Source organism: Alligator sinensis, unplaced genomic scaffold (genome assembly GCF_000455745.1).
Source record: "Alligator sinensis unplaced genomic scaffold, ASM45574v1 scaffold262_1, whole genome shotgun sequence".
Taxonomy (NCBI): Eukaryota; Metazoa; Chordata; order Crocodylia; family Alligatoridae; genus Alligator; species Alligator sinensis.
In genome coordinates, this window is record NW_005841904.1 from 3,328,332 (window position 1) to 3,351,106 (window position 22,775).

At 44.8% G+C, this 22,775-nt stretch overlaps 1 protein-coding gene across 3 annotated transcripts in view; it reads left to right on the plus strand.

Annotated features, from left to right (window-relative positions):
* The window catches only part of BUB1B (BUB1 mitotic checkpoint serine/threonine kinase B), a 41,358-nt gene extending 19,844 nt beyond the window's left edge, over positions 1-21,514 (plus strand). For all 3 annotated transcript variants that reach the window (XM_025197724.1, XM_006018512.3, XM_025197725.1), the window contains 9 exons: positions 1-81; positions 1,219-1,409; positions 2,183-2,326; positions 2,493-2,605; positions 2,888-3,049; positions 4,626-4,768; positions 14,433-14,601; positions 15,149-15,255; positions 21,031-21,514. The exon at positions 1-81 is cut by the window's left edge and continues 230 nt beyond it. In XM_025197724.1, coding sequence (XP_025053509.1) covers positions 1-81; positions 1,219-1,409; positions 2,183-2,326; positions 2,493-2,605; positions 2,888-3,049; positions 4,626-4,768; positions 14,433-14,601; positions 15,149-15,255; positions 21,031-21,214 — 1,294 coding nt within the window. In that variant the 3' untranslated portion in view covers positions 21,215-21,514. The remainder of the gene's footprint in view (positions 82-1,218; positions 1,410-2,182; positions 2,327-2,492; positions 2,606-2,887; positions 3,050-4,625; positions 4,769-14,432; positions 14,602-15,148; positions 15,256-21,030) is intronic.
* Positions 21,515-22,775: the final 1,261 nt, after the last annotated feature.

Genomic DNA, 22,775 nt, shown 5'->3' on the forward strand with positions numbered 1-22,775 from the left:
ATCCAGGAACACGTGTCTGAGCCAGCAAATCCCTGATTGTGAGGGTACTTACAGTGAAGCTCTTTGCCTTAAGAAGCTGAGGTAATATTTTGTAAATTGCACATTTTGGCTGCTTGCACATATTAAAAAAATAAAATATGGTGCTTTAAACTCTGTGCACTCCTGTGTTGAGCCCAACACCTCTTCTGAGCATGTAGCACATTAGTTGGACCTGACTCACCCAACATCAGCTATTATTGAATCAGCTATTAGATAAAATGACAAAAAGCCCTGCTAAAGCTCCCAATGTATACAGATGCTGCAGAGCTGGGCTGAAGTAATGAACTGCTGATAAAGCTGGTTTTTGGGTTTGGGGTTTTTTGGGGTTTTGTTTGGGAGTTTTTTAACGTCTGCAAGCAGCCTTTCTGTGCTTTCTTCCTGTTTTGAGTCCAGTTGTTTGGAGGTTTTCTATTCTGCCTTCAAAAATTACCAATGTGACAAATATTACAGACTAGGTGTACTTAGTGTCTCATTTAGCACTTTTTTAATATGTACAATAGTACTGATTCTGGACAATTCGGGACTGGGGGGAGAAGGAGCTTAATAAATGCAAACAGGATAACTGGGGTTGAAGTTAAACAAAATGCTGGTGAACAGTAAGTTACTGTTTTGTACTGTTGTAAGTAAAATGCCATAAGCTATATAGTGTGTCTTTACTTAATCTAGAGCTGAGTTTGACTACTCAGGGTACACATCACTAGATGCAAGATGTGAATGTATCTGGCCTATTCCTTGACCAAGTTTGGTAGTAGTCAGGGAGAAGAGCAATGTTGATGCATGAGAGAGTGATGGTTGTAGTTTCTTAGTAAGCAACATGGACTAGGTTTTAGTAACCTAAGAGAGGTGGGATCCAAAATAAATTCTACAAGGATCTCTTGTATTATACCAGCGTTCTTTATCTGAGGACAAGCAGGGGCTTAAAGTATTTAACTGGGACATGAAGGGGAAAATTTAAGTGAAATGTTTGTAGCATCTCAGACTTTGAGTATAAATAACATGGCTCCATCACAGGATTAGGCCACACAGAGTTAGTTCAGTATCTACTGCAAGATGAGAAGGGGTTTGTGTCTAGTAGAAGAAATAGGGATGTCTGGCATAATTTGGTAGCATAGGGGTTGGCATTATCCAGGCACTGCATCTAATAACAGACTGAAATGCTGATAATTTTCTTATTTACAGCCCAATTATGGAAGCAAGTCAGGAAGATGCCTGCTCTTCAGGTTCCTCTGTCTCCTCAAGTTCTTCCATTTCCTCTGTCACACAAATTTCCACTATTAAATACCTCCATATCCCTGAGAAATTGGAACTTGTTCAGAGCTTGCCTGTTGAAATGGCTAGCGATCCCAGAGGTATCACTGAAAACACAACTAGTAAGTGCCAGGACTGCATTTCATTTGGGGCAGATATGTCTCATGATACGTCTCATGGACAAACACACATTTAAGCTACTTTTAAAGGGAAGGCTTAGCTACCTTTTAGGAGTGTGCAGTGACTGTTACCATCTAATGGTTATGTTTGTGTGAGGGCAGGGGGCTGCACTCAGCAGGTCCTATAGCTCCAAAGCAGACCAGAGGTAAGATTCCCCTACTAGCCTCTCTCCCACTCCCCTCTGCTGTGCAGCAACTGCTGGAGTACTTTGTTAACCCTTTCACAACCAAATTAAGGCCTTTACAGCCCTGATCTACACACAGACTGGTGCAGCTGTGAGAGGGTGAGTAAGGGTGAGGTAGGGAGCCTGCAACCCCTGGTTGAGCTTATAAGCTTTAGTTCATAAATGATCGCCAGCAATGGGTAGAAATCAAAATATTTAATTCAGTGTAGCTTGACTGGATCTTGTGTTCAGATAAATGTATTTAAATGTGGGGTCCCCCCCCCCAAAAAAACCCAACAAACCAAAACGTAACAACCTAGTTAAAGGTTTTGCACCTTTAGATCTGAAAGTAACTTCAAGGGAACTAAGTATTAATCATTCCACTTTACAGAAGAAACAATGGGCAAAAAATTGACTAGCCCAGAGTGAAACTCATTCACTAGTGGAGTGCCAAGTGCAATTAAGGTTTTACAGCGGATATGCTGGCTTCACAAAGGCAATTCACAATTAGGTCTTGCCCATCTACCAGTTTAGTCTATTACTTTCTTCCAGATGACTCAACCAATTTGTTATGGACCATGGAGAAATGCAAACAGCTGTTGAATCCTTTACCAGAATTATTGACTACATCTCCAGATTTTTATTTAGAGACTGGGCCCATGCCTTTGATGGAGTTAGAGAAAGAAATTGAACTGGGTAAGTAATAGGTAGAACTTTCTGGGTTGCTGTTCAAACTGGTTTTGGAATCTACTTAGTTTTCTTTTCTCCTCAAACTGAAAGTTTGAAATAAAACTGTGATAGCATATTGCTTCTAGAGATCTTAATTTTGACTTTTTTGTGATCTTTTAAATTTTCACAATAGGGAATGAGATTTACAGTATTAAACGGGAATATTGGACCAATGAAAATGACAAGATGTTCTTTGCTGTACTAGCCAGCTCTGCCCAGTTAGGTGCAAAGGGATTTGCAATCAAGGTAAGGCATATTGTCGTAAACATTTTGAACTGTAAAATGTTAACTTTTCAGTCTCCAAGGTAACTTACAGTGAGATAAAAATCTGGTCATGGTATTGTAACTGTTTTGGAATAGAGAATCTCAGATCCTGTTTCTAACTCTTACTATGGAAGAACAGTTTCTGACCCTGTATGATTTGAGCTTCTCAATAAAATGAAAAATGGCTCCCTAAGCAGTATGTGAAGATGAACAATTTAGTTTTGCCCCATCAGTAACTTGTATCTTTTATATACTTTCTTGCAGGTGTACTCTCAGCCTGCGCCATGGGATTTCTATATTACACTCCACTTGCAGGAGCGTCTAAATACTGACTTTGACCAAAGCTTCAGTGAAAATTGCAGCTGTTTCTTATACCAGGATGGCTGTGTTGTTCTGCATAGGGAGATAAATTGCTATACTCTCTGGGTCAGTGCAAACAAACCAAATGAAATATAAGAAGTAGGGGTGCACCAATAGACATTTTGGGGGCTGATACCAATAGCCAATATTTAAGGAGGCATATTAGCCGATACTGATCCAATTTCTGATACAGGTGCGTGCAGCTGGTAAGCTGGTGGTGGTGAAAGGGAAGGGGAGAGGAAAAGGGGTTGGGGAGGTGCAGATCAATGCCCCCACAGTGAGGGAGGAGTGGGGCAGCGGCAGGCGCTAGCCAGCCAGGATGGGGCAAGGGCAGGACAGAGCCGCAGCTCATTGAGTGGGGGCGTTCCTGCCACTGCCCACCCTGGGAGGGCATGAGGGGTGTGTGCCCCCAGATCTGCATGTGGCGAGTGGGTGGAGCTGGGGCTGTGCCAGGCTCTTCTCTGCAAGGGCTGGGCTTGGGGTGGGCTGTTGTTGATCTGCTGCCTCCTCCCCTCCATGCTCTTTTCCTCCCCCCATCCCCTTCCACCACAACAGACTTTCCAGCTGCACGCTACTGGGCTCTGCTCTTCATTGCCTGCGTGCTGCACTGTGGCTGTGTGCACACATGAGCATTTATTGGACAAATTATCAGCCACTTCAGGCCGATTTCCGATACAGCCAATTTTCTCTCTGTTGGTACCGATCTGATATTGGACCAATATATCGGTGCACCTCTAGTAAGAAGACTTGAAATGTAGTTTAGGTACAAATACTGAGAGTTCTGCATCCTTGCTGGGTGTTGGACAAACGCAGGTGACTTGGGAGAGGTGGATTAAACAAAAGACCCCATCTAAACACAAGTTTAAACAAAGCATGTTTTTATTTGCTATAAATATATAGGCAGGTTGCCCCTTCCTAGTCTTTTGTTTCCTTGTACAAGAAAGAGTTCCTTAAACTCTAAGCTTTCTGGTCATTGAGGGCAGTGATAGTGTACTGAAGCAAAACCACTTACCATCCCTCAGTAATGTTTGTTATGTAGGATTCCTAAGTCCTGCCCTTGGGAACCGGTGTGCTGTAGGGAACCCAAACTTTTTGAACCAAAAGATTAAACTTTAATTTCTTCCAGACCTCTGTTCACCTGTATCAGACATTAATTGTTTCATTAGGGTTCACAGGACAACCAGCTGACCACTTACCGTGGCTTTGTGGACTAGGTCTTGGGAACCATTGTTCTAGCGAGTTCTGCATTTCCAGGCTACAGTGACCAAGTGAATAGCCTTACCTGTTAGCAGGGCTCCTGTTTTGAATTAACTTTGGTCGATACAGTTTGGACTGTAGCAAAAACAAGACTTGGTATGAATGCTAATTTTCAACTTCAGTTAAAACACTTTTACCCCTGGAATCTTCAGCTATTCTTCAATAGCTGAGCATACTAAGGATTTGCAGAGGCTTGAATTGTGTTGGGTTGTGCCAGGGGAAATCTGATTATATATGAATCTGACCAGGGAAGCCTGAACTAGAAAAACTTTGTGGCATCTCCTAGAGCTGACTGAAAAAAACTGTCACAAACTAGTAACATTAACAACTCTATTTTGAAGCAGAAAGGTTTTATATTGTTCTAAGTTTGCTTTTCTTTCTTTAGGATGTTATTCAGAGCTGTAAAACTATTGGTGAGGAGGTGATTATGTTGGTTGCTTACAGTCTGCTTGATTTGGTGGAAAAGCTACACAAAGCCGAAATTGTCCATGGACATTTGCGTCCAGAGGTGCTGTTCTTGGGAGACAGGTTAGTTGCCTCTTCAGAGGTCTGGATTAATGCATTTAATGCAAGTTCTACCCTAAGGTTTCTGCTTCCTTTCTTCTGCATGACTTGCTTGTGAAGTTTCAGGAGTAGAAGGGAAGTAGGCTAGGAAAGTGTGGAAAAATATAAAAGTTATATGTAAAGGGAGGAATATTTCTAAACTAAATACTCATTATATGGTTACTGTTCTAAATTAGCAAATTTATTTCCATTGATGTCAATTATAGGAGCTTGAACAATGAGGTTCAAAACACTTGAATATTCTATTCTCTAAATAGTCTAGTCAGGTCCTCTCAAACTTCTATTCTGACTTGGTTTAGAGAATGGCAGTATTTATTCAAACTTTTGATGCAAAAAGCTTCCCTATAATTCCTTTGTTTAGTTCCTCTACCTCACGGTTAGGTAACCTTTTTCAGCTGTGGGCCAGAATGACCCACTCCAGGGCAGATGCTAGGACCCAACTTATGTTGCCACCTGGGAGAATACCTGCAGCCAAAGCCCCACATCCACAGGCTAGATCCAGTATCTAGTACACAAGCCTTAGATTGCCAGCCCCTACTTTACTTTGTTGCTGAGGTTGCTTCTTTGTATGCATTTGTTGCTTCATTCTCCCCTCATTTTTGTAGCCTTGCTGTATCATTCTTATGTGGAACTTAAAAGCAAGGAGATGAGAGAGAGTGTTTGTTTATACCTTCATGGAAATTCCTATGCTCCACTTTAACATTTGTCCCTGTCTTCCCTCCCTGACATCTCCAAAGAGTCAGTGTGCCCTTGTCTAAACAATGTTATTCTTTGTTAAATGAACTCTGTGTAGCTGAGTATTAGTGATGGAACTTTTGCTTTGCAGGTAATATGGTAAATTCTGATCTGTTTTGTATTAGCATAAACCCAAAGTAAATTCACTAATGTCAGGGGTATCAAACCTGGTTTGTGTCCTGGGCCAGATCTGGACCTCAGATCTCCTTGCAGATCAGATCTGGACCTCAGATCTTGAAGACCAGATCTAGCTCAAGACACAAGGAAGCAACAGCAGCTCTGGCTCCCACCTGGAACACAGCGCAACAGCAGCTCCAGCTCCCACTTGGAGCATGGGGCAGCAGCTTTGATGCTGCCCAGGCAACCCCAACACCCTCCAGACACCGGCTCCTGCCATTTGGCAGCTCCAGGATGGCATATCACAGGGGCTAGTGACGGAGGTTGTCCAGAGTTGTATTAGTCCTTGCTCACCCTTTTGCTCCTGATTACGATGTCCACCAGCACTCAAGGACACTCAGATTCTGTAGCAGGCCACTTCTTGGCCACACCCTCCAACTTCCACTGGCCCAGCTTAGGATAATTGTTTTTTCTTGAATAACCAAGAGCTATTTTAGGAAGAGTTGCTAAGAATAAGTAGATGAGATTACAATTACTGAATAGGCCCACAATATACAAGGTTGAGAGAGAATGGTACTGGATCTGGATTATATTGTTGGTTCTGCTGTATCCTGTGTGATTTTGGGCAAACTGCTAACCTCTCTCTTCCATGTGACTTTTTCTTTTGTTGTGAAATGAGGTTACATCACAAAGCCTAACCCATTTTTGTTCAAAACATTTTGAGATCCTTGAAGAGAAGGCAATTCAGAAAGGCAAATGTAATGTATTTACTTGAATACAAGACAGCCCTGATTATAAGATGATCTCTCTTCCCCACCCCCCCCAAATGCTTAGATTTTATGTAGGAAAAATGTATACATTTCTTATAATTTTCCAGGTATAGAATCTAATTATTGGAGGTTTGGCTTGAATTTCTTCTTCACCCATTGCTACAGCAGGGAAAATACCCCTGGGGGGATTTGGTAGCCACTTTGCTTTCTGCTTTTCTTTGCAGCCCCTCCCTCCTCCTCTTACTGTCATATCCTGCTTTCCCTGAGCACATGGAAGTGAGGAACAAATTTGAAAACAATGACCTTGAAAATATACAAATTGCCGTAGCCATGTTTATAGTCCCTATGACTTTAGCTCAGCAGTTCCCAACCTCGGGTCATGACTCAAATGAGGGCTGCAGGGGCAATGCTGATGGTGCCACACACAAAGGATGAGCGGCACCGCATGCCAGGAGCTCCCCTGCCCCCGACTCGCTGCCACCATGCTCTACTCCCAGCAGCGGGTTGTGGCAAAAAAAGCTTGGGAATCACTGCTTTAGCTCATCCAGAATTAATGCATGTTACCTTTTTTTTGAAACTACTGTAAATTTTAACCCAGATACTCCATACATACACTTTTAACAACACTTCGGCATTATGCAAGATATTAGTCCAAAACCCAAAAGGCTTGATCAGTATTTACCATAGAGTTCACTGGGAGCAGCATTTCAAACCGTGGTGACCCCACAGCCTAGCACTGCTCAGTATGTGTGTGTATTCCAGATATGCTGCCCCCCCCCCCCCAAAAAAAAAAAAAGAAAAAGAAAAAAGATCCATGTGCTAATTACTCCCACACACACACTCATGACTGTCATGAGTCCTGGGATGCTCCAAAACTTATATGCAGATGAGGCCCAGGGTAACCTGGTCTGGCTTCACCACATGGAGGGTAGGCCCATATTAGCATGCAACAGGCTGAGAAAGGGTGAGTGACAGAGGGATTCTGGGTGAAGTGTTTGGGTCTCCTTTAAGTGATGTTTGCGAGGCACTGAAGGCTGATGAAGACACAGGAGACTTTGGAAATGAGAGAAAAATGCAGCTTAGTTGTGGGAGTGAAGAAGTTGAAATGTATGCAGTGTAGTGGCTCACCATCACTTTAAAAAAGTCAGTGCTGAGGGTGGGGCTGCACTTAATGGGCACTACCATGTGTCTTATTCAGATGGGCTGCACTAACCTACCCTTGTGGTACTTATCTGGCAGGGGAGACACCTTGATCCTGTAGGTGAGCCCCTCCCCCACCCCCCTTGCTTGAGGCGGAGCAATGGGGGAGATGGAGAGGAGGCGGGTGCCTAGTTTAAAGGAAGAGATGGCGTGGAGGCAAGCGATGATTACAGAACACTTTGGAGAAGTGAGTGAGTCGTCTAAGGCCCTGAAAGCCAGCATGAAGACGACGTTTGGTGAGATGGCAAAGGGCGTGGCTGAGGAGGAGGAGGTCGGGGAGTGGGCTGCGATTGGCCAAAGAGGCAAAGTGGTGCCTTCGGAGAAGGAAAAGAGTAATGGTACTGCGGTGCCAGAAGTTTCTGGAGAGGGGGCGGCCCCGAGGCCGGAAGAGAGGCGGAGCTATGCAGAGAACAGGGGTCCCGTGGGGATGTTTCCGGACCCTCCCTATCTTTTGTGGGGAAAAGGAGACCCGCCAAGAACAGTGAAACTGCGTGTTAAAGCCACCCTGACCCCCGAGGGGGTGAAGGGGCAGACCACTATGCTGAGAGCAGACTTTATGAACAAGATTCTGTTCGAGGAATTGCAAGTGAACCCGAAAGACTTAAGTTGCGTGGTGGCTTTTGATAATTTCCGCCACTGGAACATTAACTTCTGGAGGATAGAGGCGAACTCTGCCTTCTCTGCTCGGTACGCTGAAGTGACAGACAAAGAGAAATTGCAGGGGCTGCGTTTTGAAACTGGTCAAAGGTCCCGGGAGAGGGCTTTATATTTCAAGATGTATTCAGATGACCTAGAGCATGAAGATATGAGAAGGTGGCTGGAGGGGCGGGTCGAAAAGATCCTGGATATCCAGCGTGTCCTGGACCAGTGGCAGATCTGGACCGGGGGATGGAAAGCCAGAGTGGTCCTAGAAGAAGACCCGAGACACCCCGGCGGGGTGAGGCACCTGCCCTCTCTAGTGTCCGCGGGGGCCCACCACGGGTATGTAACTTACCACGGCCAGCTGAAGCTGTGTAGCAGGTGTGGCTTGGAGGGCCACCTAGCTGCTTTCTGTAGACTGACGGTTTGCTACAGGTGTGGCGGCATGGGGCACTGGGCCAAAGCCTGTAAGGAAAAAGTGGAGTGCACCTTGTGTGGAGGTGAGGGGCATCTGCAGCGCCAGTGCCCCCTGTCCTACGCGAACAAGGCACGCGAGTTGCACGCAGCAGGAGGGAGGAGCAGAGAAGATCCGTGAGACGAGGAGACCAACATTTTAGACACGGACATCTGCATAGTTGAGGAAACACCGGAAGTGGAGCGGAGAAACGATGTGATCGAGGCAGTCAGCCAGCTCACCGAATCGGAAGAAGAGCAACAGATGGAAGAAGAGCAGAGCAAGGGAGTGGGAGAAGGGACACAAATATCTGAGCTAGCAGCCATGGACCTGAAACTGGCTGGGGATCAGGAGAAAGAGGTTTCTTCGGTGAAAAGAAAGAAGAAACGGAGTGCAAAGCCAAAGAAAAAGAGGCTAGAGGAGGAAGGGGAAAAGGTCCAGGAGACAGAAGGGGGAGTGCTGGAAACAGAAAGGGGGAAAGGCGGGGAGCTGCCTGTGGAGAAACAAAATGTTGAGGAAGGGGAAGGGGAAGAAAGTGATGGTTACCTGAGCCCCTCTGCGATTGCCCTTTTGGTCAGGACTACAGGAATGCAAAAAGGTGGGGGAGACATCTCAGACCTAAGTAGCGACACGGACGAGATATGATGCAAGGTTTACTCTTCTGGAAAACAGCCTTGATGGCATTGACCATGGCATCTTTAAATGTACAAAGTTTATACGGGAAGCAGAGATGGGAAACAATGTCAAAAACCTTAAGGGACCTGCACACACAAGTGTTGTGCTTGCAAGAGTGCGGGATCCCATGGGGGAGAAATTACAAATATTTGGAAGAGCAATGGGGGGTTGGACCGTCGTGGTCGGGGGGTTCAAATGAGAATAAATCAGCGGCAGTGGGAATTCTGGCAAGGGAAGGCAGCTGGAAAATCAAAGACCAGCAGGTTTTGGAAGAGGGGAGACTACAGAAAGCAGTGGTGGAGGTGGATGGCGTGGATGTGACTGTGTACAATGTCTACGTCCCAGCCGAGTATGCGGAGAGGATGCCCTTTTTGCATAAATTGGGGATGTGTGTGGGGGGTGGAGGACCGCGGATTGTGCTGGGGGATTTTAATTGCATTGTTGAAGAGGGTGGGCGAATTGGAAGGATGGGTAGTACGGGGAAGTGGCTGAGGGGGTGGATTAAAGACAAGGGGCTCCAGGACATTTGGGAAGGGTCAGGGGTGTTTACTAGAGTGGATCCGGAAGGACGGGGGCAATCGAGGATTGATTTTGTACTGGTGTCGGAAGGGTTGGAGATCTGCAGCAAGAGACTGATAGACGTGAGTTTCTCAGACCATCGTGTGCTGTGGGTAGAGGTGGGCATCGGGCAGGGGCTCAAGCAGTGGAAAGGAGTCTGGAAACTTAATGTCTCGTTATTGGACGATCCCCAGGAATGCATTGCCTTTGGAAGGGCGTATCGCCAGTGGCAAACCTTGCAACCCTTTTTCCCAACCCGGTGGGACTGGTGGGTAGAAATTAAGGGGCGCGTGCGAGAGTGGTTCGGTGGCGTGGGAAGGAGAAAGGCGCGACGGAAAAAGGAGGAGCTTACACGCTTGCAAGGGAAAGTTCAAAGATTGTGGGAAGAGTTGAAGAAGGGGGAAGCAGTGAAGAGAGAATGGGAAAGGGTGAGGGGGGGGGGGGGAAAAATTGGTTCCGGACCAGGATGAAAGAACAGATGTTCCTGGCCAAGGCGCAGTGGGTGGACGAGGGGGAGGAATGGGGAAGGTTTTTCGCTTTACGGGTGAAAAGCAAAAAGTGGGTGATGGAGGCAATTCGCACGGCTGACGGAGGAAGGGTGGAGGACGTGGAAGGGGTCTTGCGGGAGGTGACTAGATATTACGAGGACTTGTTTCATAGGAAAGCGGTGAAGTGGGAACAACTGGAGGGACTGGTGGGGAGTTTGGAAACAAAGGTGGGGGAGGAAGGGAGGGAGAGTCTGAGAAAGGAATTGATGGAAAGCGAAATGCTGGGCGTCTTGAGAACGATCCCACTAAAGAAGACACCGGGAGGAGACAGGATCCCGGTGGAATTCTATGGGAAGTTTTGGGACTTAGTGAAGGGGGATCTCTTGGCCCTTTTTAAGGAATTTATGGCGCGGGGTCAGGTAGGGGAGGGGTTTACCCATGGTGTCGTGGTCCTGATTTACAAGAAAGGGGGATGGGAGCCCATTAAGAACTGGAGACCAATCACCGTGTTGAATGCTGGTTATAAATTATTCTCCAAGATCCTAGCAGCGAGGTTGGGGGAGGTGTTACCACAGGTGCTGGGTGGGGAACAAATGTGCGCAGTAGGGGGGCGGCAAACAACACAAGTACTCTGGGTGCTTCGGGATACATTGTCGTACGTCACGGAACGGAAGTGGAACACACTAGTGGCGAGTCTTGATCTGCAAAAGGCGTACGACAGCATTGGGCATGAGTTTCTGTTTCGGGTTCTGGAAGGGATGGGGATGCCGGGAGAATTTGTGGGGTGGGTGCGGGCACTCTATGGGAAGGCTACGAGCAGGGTGTTGGTGAGGGGTTTCCTGGGGGAAGCCTTTACAGTGGACTTGGGGGTGAGACAAGGGTGCCCGCTGTCGCCGGGGCTCTTTGTCTGCACCATTGAGCCTCTGGCACAATGGATCAGCGGGGATAGGGTGATTAGCGGGGTGAGTGCCGAGGGGAGGAGAATTGGTAGTCCTCCTTGCATGGATGATGTGACATGTGTAGTGAGAGATATGAGGTGTCCCTGGGAAGAGTTTTGAAGCACGTAAATGAGTTTGGGGAGGCATCCGGAGCGAGGGTGAACATGGACAAGAGCGTAGTGCTTGCGGTAGGGAATTGGGGGGAATTGAGAAACTTTGAGTTACGGGTGGAAAGGGAGGAACTGAAGATACTGGGTGTCTGGATGGATACCCAGGGGAAAGGGAAATGGGCTTGGGAGGTGTTGGAGGGAGGAGTGAAACAGATGGTGGGGTTGTGGAGTACACGGGGTTTATCATCGAGGGGGAAGGTGCAAGTGATCAAACAGTGCTTGCTGCCGATAATCCTGTACACAGCGATGGTGTACCCCCCCCATCCTGGCTAAAGGCCCGGCGTGTCCAGCGGGCCTTGTGCCTTTTCTTTTGGTGGGGGAAGACAGAGAAAGTGGCTAGGACGGAGATATATAAGGAAGAGGGGTTGGGGAGATGGGGCTTCCCCAACATAGAGACCTTTGTTTACGTGCACTTTTTGAAGATGGTGGTGAGGGGAGCAGCGGGGACGGTTACCAATTTCTGCAGGTTCTGGGGGGAAGGCTCCTGAGAAGACTGGGCCTGTTCGGGAGCGTGGGGCTTGGCAGGTGTTGCTGCCCTACGCCCGACTTGGAGCCTTTGTCGCAAACGAAGGATTGGAAGGGTTAGGGATCGAAGGGCTGGGAGACGCCAAAAGGGTCCTTAAGTTCCCGAAAGGGAAGCAGAAGATGTCAGATGTTGGGGAATTGAGACCTGAACAAGTCAGTAGGGTGTGGAAAGGACTGGTGGGGAAGGACTGGAAAGGGTAGCATGAGGAGCTGACATGGAGAGCTGTGCGTAATGTTCTGGCAGTGCGATAGGTGCTTTATCGCTGGGGACTCTCTTGGTCCCCCAAGTGCCCAAGGGAGCTCTGCGATGAGCCCGAGTCGGTGACACGTGCTGCGGGACTGCTCGTACGCACAACGGGTGTGGGGGAAGGTGACTACTTATTTGAAAGATATGGGAAGTGGAACGGGGGTAACTGTTAGAAATGTTCTCTATGGTTTATCAGAGGGGACGGATGGGACATGGGGGGTGAGGGTTTTAATTACGTGCACTAAAGTAGCCCTATGGAAAGTATGTTCCTTGCTGGCTCTAAAGGGGTCGTGCTTTTCCACGATGGAGTGTCTGCAGTTAGCAATGCACGAGCTGCACTTCTATAGAGTCGGAGAAAGGAATACGAAAGAAGGAGGGGAGGAAAAATTCTGGCAAGAGCTGGACTTCAGGGGTTTGTTTCAGCCCCGCACAGGTATAGGCTAAACTAAGAGTCAGCCTTTGTGAGTAGAAAAGGCTGGCGAGGGTTGCACATGGGATAGGGACAACAGAAGGGACCTGTATTGCACACAGTGTTCTCGCTTTCCTTTCTCCGGGAAAGTACAAGATGTCTAACACTATACGTGTAATATGTGTTTGATAGAAAATACTCAGGGATATTTGTATATGCTGTGTTAAAATGAGATGACGAGCAATATAATATCAGTTCTGATGTGTTTTATTATGTTATGTTGAAATCTTATGTTGTATTATCTTTTGTGAGGCCTCTGTTGGGGGTTGTTTTGAGCCTTTTATTATGGTTTGTTTTTCCAATAAAATGTTTAAAAGTTAAAAAAAAAAAAAAAAAAAAAAAAAAAAAAAAAAAAAAAGCTTACCTGGCAGGGTAAATACCATGACCACAGATGGTGTCAGGGGAAATACCCTGACTGAGGTAATACAATTAGTGTGGAGGGTTGCACCTTTGTGTGCTTGCAGACAGGATTCCCTACTCTCGTAGTTAGTTTCGCACTGGCTAGTGTCCAGCGGGAGGATCTCAGCTACACTCCGACTTTATTGAAATGGGAAACTACTCCCTAGCTAGCTCCTGCAGCCATATGGCTAAGGGCAAGCCAAACTCGGGGGTATCCAAATCCTAAGTTTCCAGGCTTTGGCCTGCATGTACGATGACTGCCAAAGGATTTGAAAGCATCTGAAGCCCCAGTCAGGGGTGGAGGATGTTTTCCGGTATTAGGGCCAGATTTGGTTCTTGAATGACTCGTGGATTTGGAATTGATTTGACTTGGAACACGTAACATTTTTCTTTAAAAAATAAATAAGTAAATAAATTCTTGTTGATAGGATGGGAACTTACAGCACATTTGCCCAATATGGGCCATGTGTCTTATAGTCATACTCAGTGTTGGCTGCTTTTAACCATTTTCATAGTTGGTTTCCATTAATAGTACATGTTACTTTTAGCAGCAGTTTAATGATAACCAGTGTAGTTAATGAGATTTCCTTGTATGTAAATATAAGACCAGGGGAAAATACAGTAGTATAATATTAAATTTTCCTCTGCATCACCTCCTTCTATGGAAGCTAGGGTTGTGACACAGCAAAACTGCACTATCCATGAAATAACTTTTCTGGAGCCTCCTGTAATCAAGCTTGGTAGTGATGACTTGTTACTTAAGGAGTAAACAAACCTACGTGTGGATTTGACTTCAAAAGAAGAGTGGGAGCTGTTGCTTGGGAGTGTGCAGCAGGTGATATTCTGTAACAGTTACCTGTGATAAGCAGTGAAATCTATGTAGCAGAACTGTTCTAGCTTCAACTTTTGTTTCACACATGAGAAAAGTTTGGGGTGATGTCTCACTTGTTTGTGCATCATCCTGCAGCAATACAAGTTGTAGCATAACAGCTGCTGCATGCTCCCAAGCACCAGCACCTCCCCCACACCTTTGAAGCCTCTCCAAGTGTATGTTTGTCCATGCCTTAAGTTTCCTTATGCAGTTAAACTGTATCACTATAGGGTTGAGTCCATTTTAATAATGCTTCCTAAACAAACCATCAGAGGGGGCTATTGGTGCGGTTAAGACTGATAGTTTTAATGTAAGATTAAATAAAATGAAATTATTGCTTTCTAGTTTTATTTCCATGGAATTCTTTCCTCAGGCTCTGTGGGCTATTTGGTAATAGTGAGATTACCAATGCTCTGAAGATAGTCGACTTTTCTCATAGCCTGGACCTGAGGTTGCAGCCTAAAGTGAATTTGCTTAGCTTTCCCATGGGTCAGACCCAGCATGGACAACAGATCCTGGCCAAGTGTGATCTTCCATGTCACGTAAGTGCATATTAACCTACTGTAACTACTTTCAAGTGTCCTTTGACAAGTATGTTTCTGTAGTGAAGGCAGAATGGTCTAGTGATGTAATTTTGTGCACGTTTGGATATATGTTGGTGAGGTTTGCTTGTTTGTTTTGTACTTATCAATTCAAAAAACATTTCATAACTGTCACCACATTTAGTAAACTCTCCACTTGGTTCTGTTGTGCATCAGCTGAAGGAAGTGGAAAAACTGATTTGTGGTAGTTGTGTACTTAATTCATCTTATAGTTGGGGTTCATTATAGATGGGTAAACTGTTTATAGAGTCTCATTCAAAATTATTAAATAAGGATTCTGCTTTCTATAGTAGTTCTCTAGTTTCCTTAGAAACTTGCTGGAAAATCATAACCACAAACAGCATAATTCAGGATTAACAAGTACAGGGAGTCATGCAGTAGAACCAAAACTGCTATTGTGCTAGGTTGAGTGTATGTAGGAAAATGCTGAGATGGCTGCAGAAGTCAGCAAAAATTATTTTCTGATTTTGATTTATTTTGGTTTCAGGTAGACTTGATCAGTATTGCAGATATAGTCCATTTGATGTTGTTTGGGGAGCACCTCCACGTCTATCAAGAAGATTCCCTCTGGAAAATCAATCAAAATTTGTCCAAGTATGTGTGGTTTTTTGTTTGTTTGTTTTTTTTAACCTCATCCTTCTAGAAGGAGTTTGGGCAGGGGCGGATAGGGAATGGCTGCTTTAACTTTATCTACCTCTGTGGTATTACTATCTTCAAAACTACACCATTGCAGTTATGCTATTATTTGGTAACGGTGAGTAGTATATTGCACAAAGGGTTCATTTTTAAATTTTGTACCATTGTTCATCATGTAAAATGAAGGCCAGAGGTAACGTTTAAGTCAGACTCCCTCACATCAACTCACCAACTTTCAGTTGCTCCCTGTTGTGTGGGGGAGACTAAACTGTAATTTAGTCACCATGGAAGCTGGAAGATGGTGTAAATTAAAGTGCAGTAAGGTCTAATTTATCACTCTTGTGACTTTTTTTTTTAATTCTCCATTAGCTTGGACACTTTGACATAGTAGGCCAAATTTAGAGATAGGTAGATACGTGGGAGGGGAGAAGAAATTATGTTTAGTGGGAACCATACTAAGAATAAAATTCATTTGAATTTTAAGCTCTTCACATTGGGCCTCATGCTGTAGGTGGGACATGATGTAGGGGTTCTGCTGGGATGTGGGAGCAGTATGATGTAGTTAAATTCTGCTACAGTGTATATACATAAGGGGTAGAATTAAGAGGTGCCTATACATGTGCCTAAGGGCGAGGGGGGGCATTCTAATTAGAGCAGCTCCTGGAAAGCCCCTCTGATTAAAACACTGCAACATCATGTGTGTTAATCCCCCCCATGTGTTTAAAATATCCACTCAGCAGTCATTTTTAAACCTGTGGGGGCATATACACGTGATGCTATGGCGATGCTAAAGCGTTCTAATTAAAACACGTTGGAACACACGCATAGGCACCCAAGGTGCACATGTTTTAACTGTCAGGCATCAGGAACCTGCTGCTGCTGCCTGGGAGCTATGTGGTTTGGGGAGTGGGCAGTTTGTGCCTAATGCCTACTGTTCTCCAAAGGAGATTCAGCCTGCTGAATTAGTTGTGCAAACTTTTGGGATTTAAAATGTTCTGAGAACATCAGTTCTGGCCTCCTGCATTGACCATGGCCTCCTGCCTAAGATCCTTCTCAGCATACAGAATTAATTGCATTCAAACATTAAGTCCATGTTTGTCTTACTCGCCTGTTCTCTGTAGCTTCTCCTTTTTCCCTCCCTTGTAGGGTCTTCTGTAGTTCGTCCTGTTTCTGTTTTTTTTAACCTGGTGTAAAGCTAAGCCCTGCAAGATTTTTTTTGTATTGTATTTCTGGCTACTGATAGTTTTTGGTCCTCATTCTCAAATGTCTGCATAAGCCAGTTATCAGGAAGGCAATTCAGTCCTCTTCACTGGACCTTGTGTTGGACCTGAACATGAATTTAAACTTGACTGAATTTTGTGTTTTTATTTTATTTATTTTATGAAATACATACTGGTTAGAAGTTAGTTGCCTTTTTTCTGTACTGTGCTGTTCCATAACTGGTTAATGGCAAAAATGTGAACCTGGGCAGAAAACTTAGTGTCTCTGTACCACCCCAGGGTTGTGCCTAAGCTCCATGCTGCAGTGAAGCATGCTATGGCCTCTTTGTGTGTGGTGCCCACCAAAACTGATGTCCTGTTGCTGTTGCCTTAGTGCAGCTCTGGGTACATGCCAATAAACTCACTCTCACGTGTTTTACTGCAGCATTCCCCAAAGCAGTCACTTAGCAGGATATACATGCCTTTGGCAGTAGGAATACAATTTGTACCTATTTATTCTTAGCTGGATAAATATTTTTATATAATTTTTGACCTTGTGTCAAGATCTACTTTTTGCCTACATTCTATAATATCCCCTGCAAAACTTTTTTTATTTACCTGCTTTCTTTTAAGATTTTTCACTAAAATGGACCTGGAATGGATTTTTTTGCTATAGCTGTGTAGTGACCCCCCCGGGTCATCTTCATGGTTATTCTGAAGTTGGGCAGGGGCAGTCATTGATACCAGTATGTTGCAGTTCCTGGTGATCTGGGAGAACTTTCGTTTCCTAACATTTTCTTCTACATCAAGGGCTTGGTGAGCAACTGTTCACCAGGGCACCCAAGGGGAAAACTAGGAGTAATGGCCATAAACTCCTGGAAAACCAATTCAGGCTCAACATTAGAAAAAACTTATTCACAGTCAGGATGTCCAGACTGTGGAATAAGCTCCCTCCAGAGGTGGTGCAATCACTTACCCTGGAAATCTTCAAGAGCAGACAGAAATTTTGAGAAAATTATCCAGGAGCACATCTGTGAAGGACCAGCAGGGGGGATGATGCTCAGGGGCAACCAGCATGGCTTTATTAGGGGCAGGTCCTGTCAGACCAACCTGATTGCCTTCTAGATCAGGTCACAAAACCATTGGACGCAGGCGTTGCGGTGGATGTAGCCTTTCGGTGGACAGGTCATATTCATCCTGGAGGGATGTGGGCAGTGGAGTCCCCCAGGGCTTGGTCCTCAGGCTTGTATTGTTCAATTTCTTTATTAGTGATTTGGACGAGGGGGTGAAAAGCACCCTGTTCAAATTCGCTGATGACACCAAGATTTGGGGCAAGGCGGGCATGCTAGAAGGGAGGGACAGGATACAACTGGACCTGGACAGGCTACAGGGGTGGGCGACTGAGAATAGGATGGAATTCAATACTGACAAGTGCAGGGTACTGCACTTGGGCAATAAGAACCAGCAGCATACCTACAGGCTGGGGAACTCCCTTCTTGTAAGCACAGTGACAGAAAGGGATCTTTGAGTCATTATCAATTCCAAAATGAACATGGGCCGCCAATGTGAGGATGTGGTCAGGAAGGCTAACCGCACCTTGTCATGCATCCACAGATGCTTTACGAGCAGGGCCAAGGAGGTGATCCTCCCCCTCTATGCAACACTGGTCAGGCCACAGTTGGCGTACTGCGTCCAGTTCTGGGCACCACACTTTTGAAAGGATGTGGACAGCATTGAGAGGGTCCAGAGGAGGGCCACTCACATGATCAGGAGTCAGCACGGCAGACCCTACAAGGAGAGGCTACAGGACCTGAACCTGTTCAGCCTTCACAAGAGAAGGCTGAGAGGGGACCTGGTGGCCATCTATAAACTCACCAGGGGGGACCAGTGGGGAATGGGTGAAACCCTGTTCCCGCGGGCACCTCCCGGAGTAACAAGGAATAACGGCCATAAGTTGTTTGAGTGTAGGTTCAGACTGGACATTAGAAGGCACTACTTCACAGTCAGGGTGGCTAGGATCTGGAACCAACTTCCAAGGGAAGTGGTCCTGGCTCCTACCTTGGGGTTCTTTAAGAGGAGGCTTGATAATTATCTAGCTGGGGTCATATGAGCCAGTATTCACTCCTGCCCAGGGCAGGGGGTCAGACTTGATGATCTACTTAGGTCCCTTCTGACCCCACAACTATGAAACTTTAAGACTAGGTAGTCACCTTGCTGGGGTCACCTGACCCCAGTTATCTTTCCTGTTTGGTGCCAGGGGGTGGACCCGATGGTCTTCCAAGGTCCCTTCCGGTCTTAGAATCTGTGAGCTCTAGTTCAAGCATTGCCGCCACCATTTTTAAGAACAAGGATGCTTTTAACCGGAGCAAAGCTGAGCAGGGTGAGGGCGGATGTGGGCTGCTTGCTGCAGGCTCGGGGCTCTCTGCTCTGCTGCCTTTCCCCTGGGAGCCCCATGCTAGCCACATACCCCCTGCCCATCTGGCACTGGGGGGCACAACTCACCACCCCCACTGCTGCCAGGTGGGCAAAAGGCATGCGGCCAGCGCAAGGCTCCCGTGGCAAAGGCAGCAGAGCCAAGAGCTCCAAGCCCACAATAAGCAGCCCCCCCACCCACATGCCTCCCCCGGCAGGGTGTACACAGTGGTGAGGAGCCATGTGCCTCCCCCCCATGCACCCTAGAGAAGCCACCCACAGCTCCGTCCCACTCCTGGATCCCATTCACCACTCCCTCTCTCACCATGGGGGCCTCGATCTGAAACCCCCCACACTCCTTCCCCTCCACAGAATTACCTGCAGAGGGAGCTGCTGCCCGGCTGCATTTCTGGCCATGTGTCTGCGTGCAGCTGCAAACATGCATGTAGCACCTGGGGGCCTTGGCCAGAAGGCATAATTAATTATATTTATTGGTGAACATTATTGGGCTACACTGACCAAAGAAAACCAATAGCTGATAATGTAAATTTCCCTTTCATTGGTGCCAATCCGATATGCAACCGATATATCGGTGCACCTCTACTTCATGCGGGAAGCTTGCAGTGTTATCAGTCAGGAATTTACAATGAGCTTAGATGACAAGATGTGGCAAAGAAGGTAAGCTAAGTATGTCCAGCTCTTGTAAAGCAAGTGCCTCTTTCTGTTTGGGTCAGATGGTATATTCTTCAGTTTCTTGCTGTAGTGAACCTTTGTCCTAGGGGTTTGCACAGTTGGAAGAATTTCCATGTGGGAAGATTCAGCTGAGATATTGGTTGATCTTGAGCTTAGTCCTTTGTGTTCTGCCAAGTCAGATGGTGCATTTAGAAAATTACTTACCTTAATGTGTCCTCTACACACGTGGGGGATTAAGATATAAAAGGGGAAAAATGACTCTTGCACAAAGTCTTGTATTGAATGCTGGGGACATGGGTCTAGCATTCTCCTTGAGTGAGTTTTCTAAAAGGTTAGCTGTGTTGAATAAAGAAACTGTTGGCTAAATATGTAGGTGGGTTAACTAGGGGCTCTGCCAGCTCAAGAAAGGACTGAGAAGTTGGGAATTTGAGGACCAAATCCAGTTTTTGTAGACTTTTAAAAAAGGTATAATTTAAACATAAAGTCTATGAAACAAATAGCTGGGATTTTTGTTTTGGGAAGACCAAGACCAGTTCATGGTGATGAGTTGGAGTGCTACCTACATCAAAGCTGATGCAATAATTGCTCTACATTCCCTGTGAGACAGTTTCCTTCAGGTGAGCCAGCTTCTTTGCTGAACAGCCAATGTAACATCTAGCATTGAAGCAGTATGTTTTGGCGGACTTCAATACAAGATTGGGGAGCAAGAGTTCCTTCTGTGTGAATCAGCTCTGATATAAATGTTTGTTTGTTTGCTATTTGTCAAGTCACGTAACCTTCTTGTTTTGAATATCTCTTGTCCTGTATATGTGGAAATCGCCCCTATAGGAGACCCATTACAACTAATTCTGAAGCACTCTATTGCTTCTATAGCTTCTAGCTCAGAAATTATTTTAAAGTTTCCTAATATCCATATCCACTTTATTTCCATGGAAGGAATCTGTCTTTCTTGTGCTATCTTCCCAAGATACTCTGGCTGGCTGTTGGCTAAATGTTAGAGAAATTAAATATGCTGGGAGAAATCATGATATAAAATAGAATTTTTATATATATAAAAAATGTGTAAAGAAGGTCCTGGCAATAATATCAATTATTAGGACTGATATTTTACAGGATTAAGGCCAGAACCTCACTTGTAATGAAGGCCCTGGCAAGACGTATGACCAAAGACTTTTTCTTTTTTACATATATAAAATAAATTCTCTCTTTCTCTAGATATATTGGTTATCTATCTATCTATGTATTTATATAGCTAGCTAGATATATAGCTTGACAGTGCACCCTCAAGTTTTGCTCTGTAATTTGGCTTTGTAGCCTAATACTATTTTAGACTGCAAGCCAGTCCACAGGCTATTAAATATGTGTTGAAATACTGAATTGCCAGCTGTGTTCATGCTGTTTCATTGAAAATTGCTTTATCTGTTTTTAGGTCTCCTGACAGTGATTTTTGGAGTAAATTTTTTGGGAAGATTTTGAATGCAGATGGTAAGTCCACAGTACTTACACTGGGGGAGCTAAGAGAGGAAATGAGTGGCATGTTTGACGCCTCTTTCCAAGAACGCCTTCATTATTTCTTCTGTCATCTTGGAGAATTTGCTCTGCCTCTTGTATAGAAGGACAAATGCCCTCTATTTTTTTTCTTGTTATAATGGGAATTTGCTAATGATACTCCTTTTTTAAACATATTTTTAGTACTAAACATGGGAAATGTCTGCAGCAATTTCAACGATACTTGATTATAACATGTGTTTATTTTGTGAGTTAATGTCTAGCTGTTCTTTAAACTTGCTTTAACAAACTGTGTATCATCATTGTCTTATCCATTTTCTCTAGCAATGTTTATTTAATACCAGGACTGTATTTGTGATCTCCTTAGCCTTTCTGTCATGCCTTTTTTCTTTACAACTGCTGGTTAATCACTGTTTAAGTAATAAAGCTGCATTTTGTCAGCAACTCTGTCTCATGGAAATTTTACTTCTAAATGGTCTTCCAAATATATTGACTCTAGAGTTTAGTAATTGATCTGGATTGACATTTCTGATTTGGGGCTTTTTCATGGTTAGATGCAGATGGCTGTCATTTTAAATAGATAGTTTTCATAGCTATTCAGAGTCTTTGGGGTGCTTTGGCTAACATAACTTCATATTCCAACTGGAAACATTTGTGCTTGTTAGAGCAGAGAAAATAGATAAAATCACAGCTCAGAAAAATGCAGAATTGACTACCTTAATAGCCAAGTCATGTTTTATTTACTTTGTTGGGCTCTCAGTGTCAAGCATTACTGATTGAATTGACTGTTTAACAAAAACCTATTTGGGGACTAAATTTGCCAGCTGTGTAAGTAGGGCTTTCTGCCAGACTTTTGGTAACACTATTAAAGATTATAATGCATCAAAGATTGGTGCAGGCCTCGAATATCAGTTATTAGGACTGCTATTTTGCAGGGTCAAACCCAGAACACCCACTTGTAAAGAAGGCCTTGGCAAGATGCATGACCAAAGACTTCCTCTTTCTGTACAGTTTCCCCGTTTAATTTGTAACTTTCCCCCTCTTCTGAAGACAGTGAAACACGTGATAGCTGTGCCAATAAGTAGTTTTGCAGTGGGAAGAATCTTATCTTTGATGAAGAACCTTTGGATGGATAAAAGCTGGTTACGACAAAAGTAAAACTTGTCCAATTTAGCTTCAAGAAATCCAAAACAGTGAGTTCCATTAATTCATTCTTAGAAGAAAGGACTTCTTGACATCACAAAATAGTAACAAAAATACTCTTTAAAAGAAGTGCCCTACCCCTACACCCTTCATTTAATGGACAAGAACTGTCTTTCCATTATTATTAGGTTGTATTTGTCATTTTGGATCTTAAGGAACATTTGGTCGTGTGTGTCTACTTTAACAAACAAAAAGCTATCACCCCAGATTTTGAGCCTCTTGTTATTCTATCTCCTGGTGTGGAGTTCTGCAATTTTCTCACTCCTATATAGAATACTGTCATCCAGGGCCTTGTCAGCCACACTTAGCCAGCAGGTCTGGCTAGATATTTGGCAACTCTGATTCTTCTTTTCTGGAATTTGTGACCAAACATCCTAGTTAAAACCAAAGCATTGCTTAATTCTAACAGAAGGAACTTTTGAAAAGCATTTAGAATATAATTTTAAAACTGTGTGTCTCTTA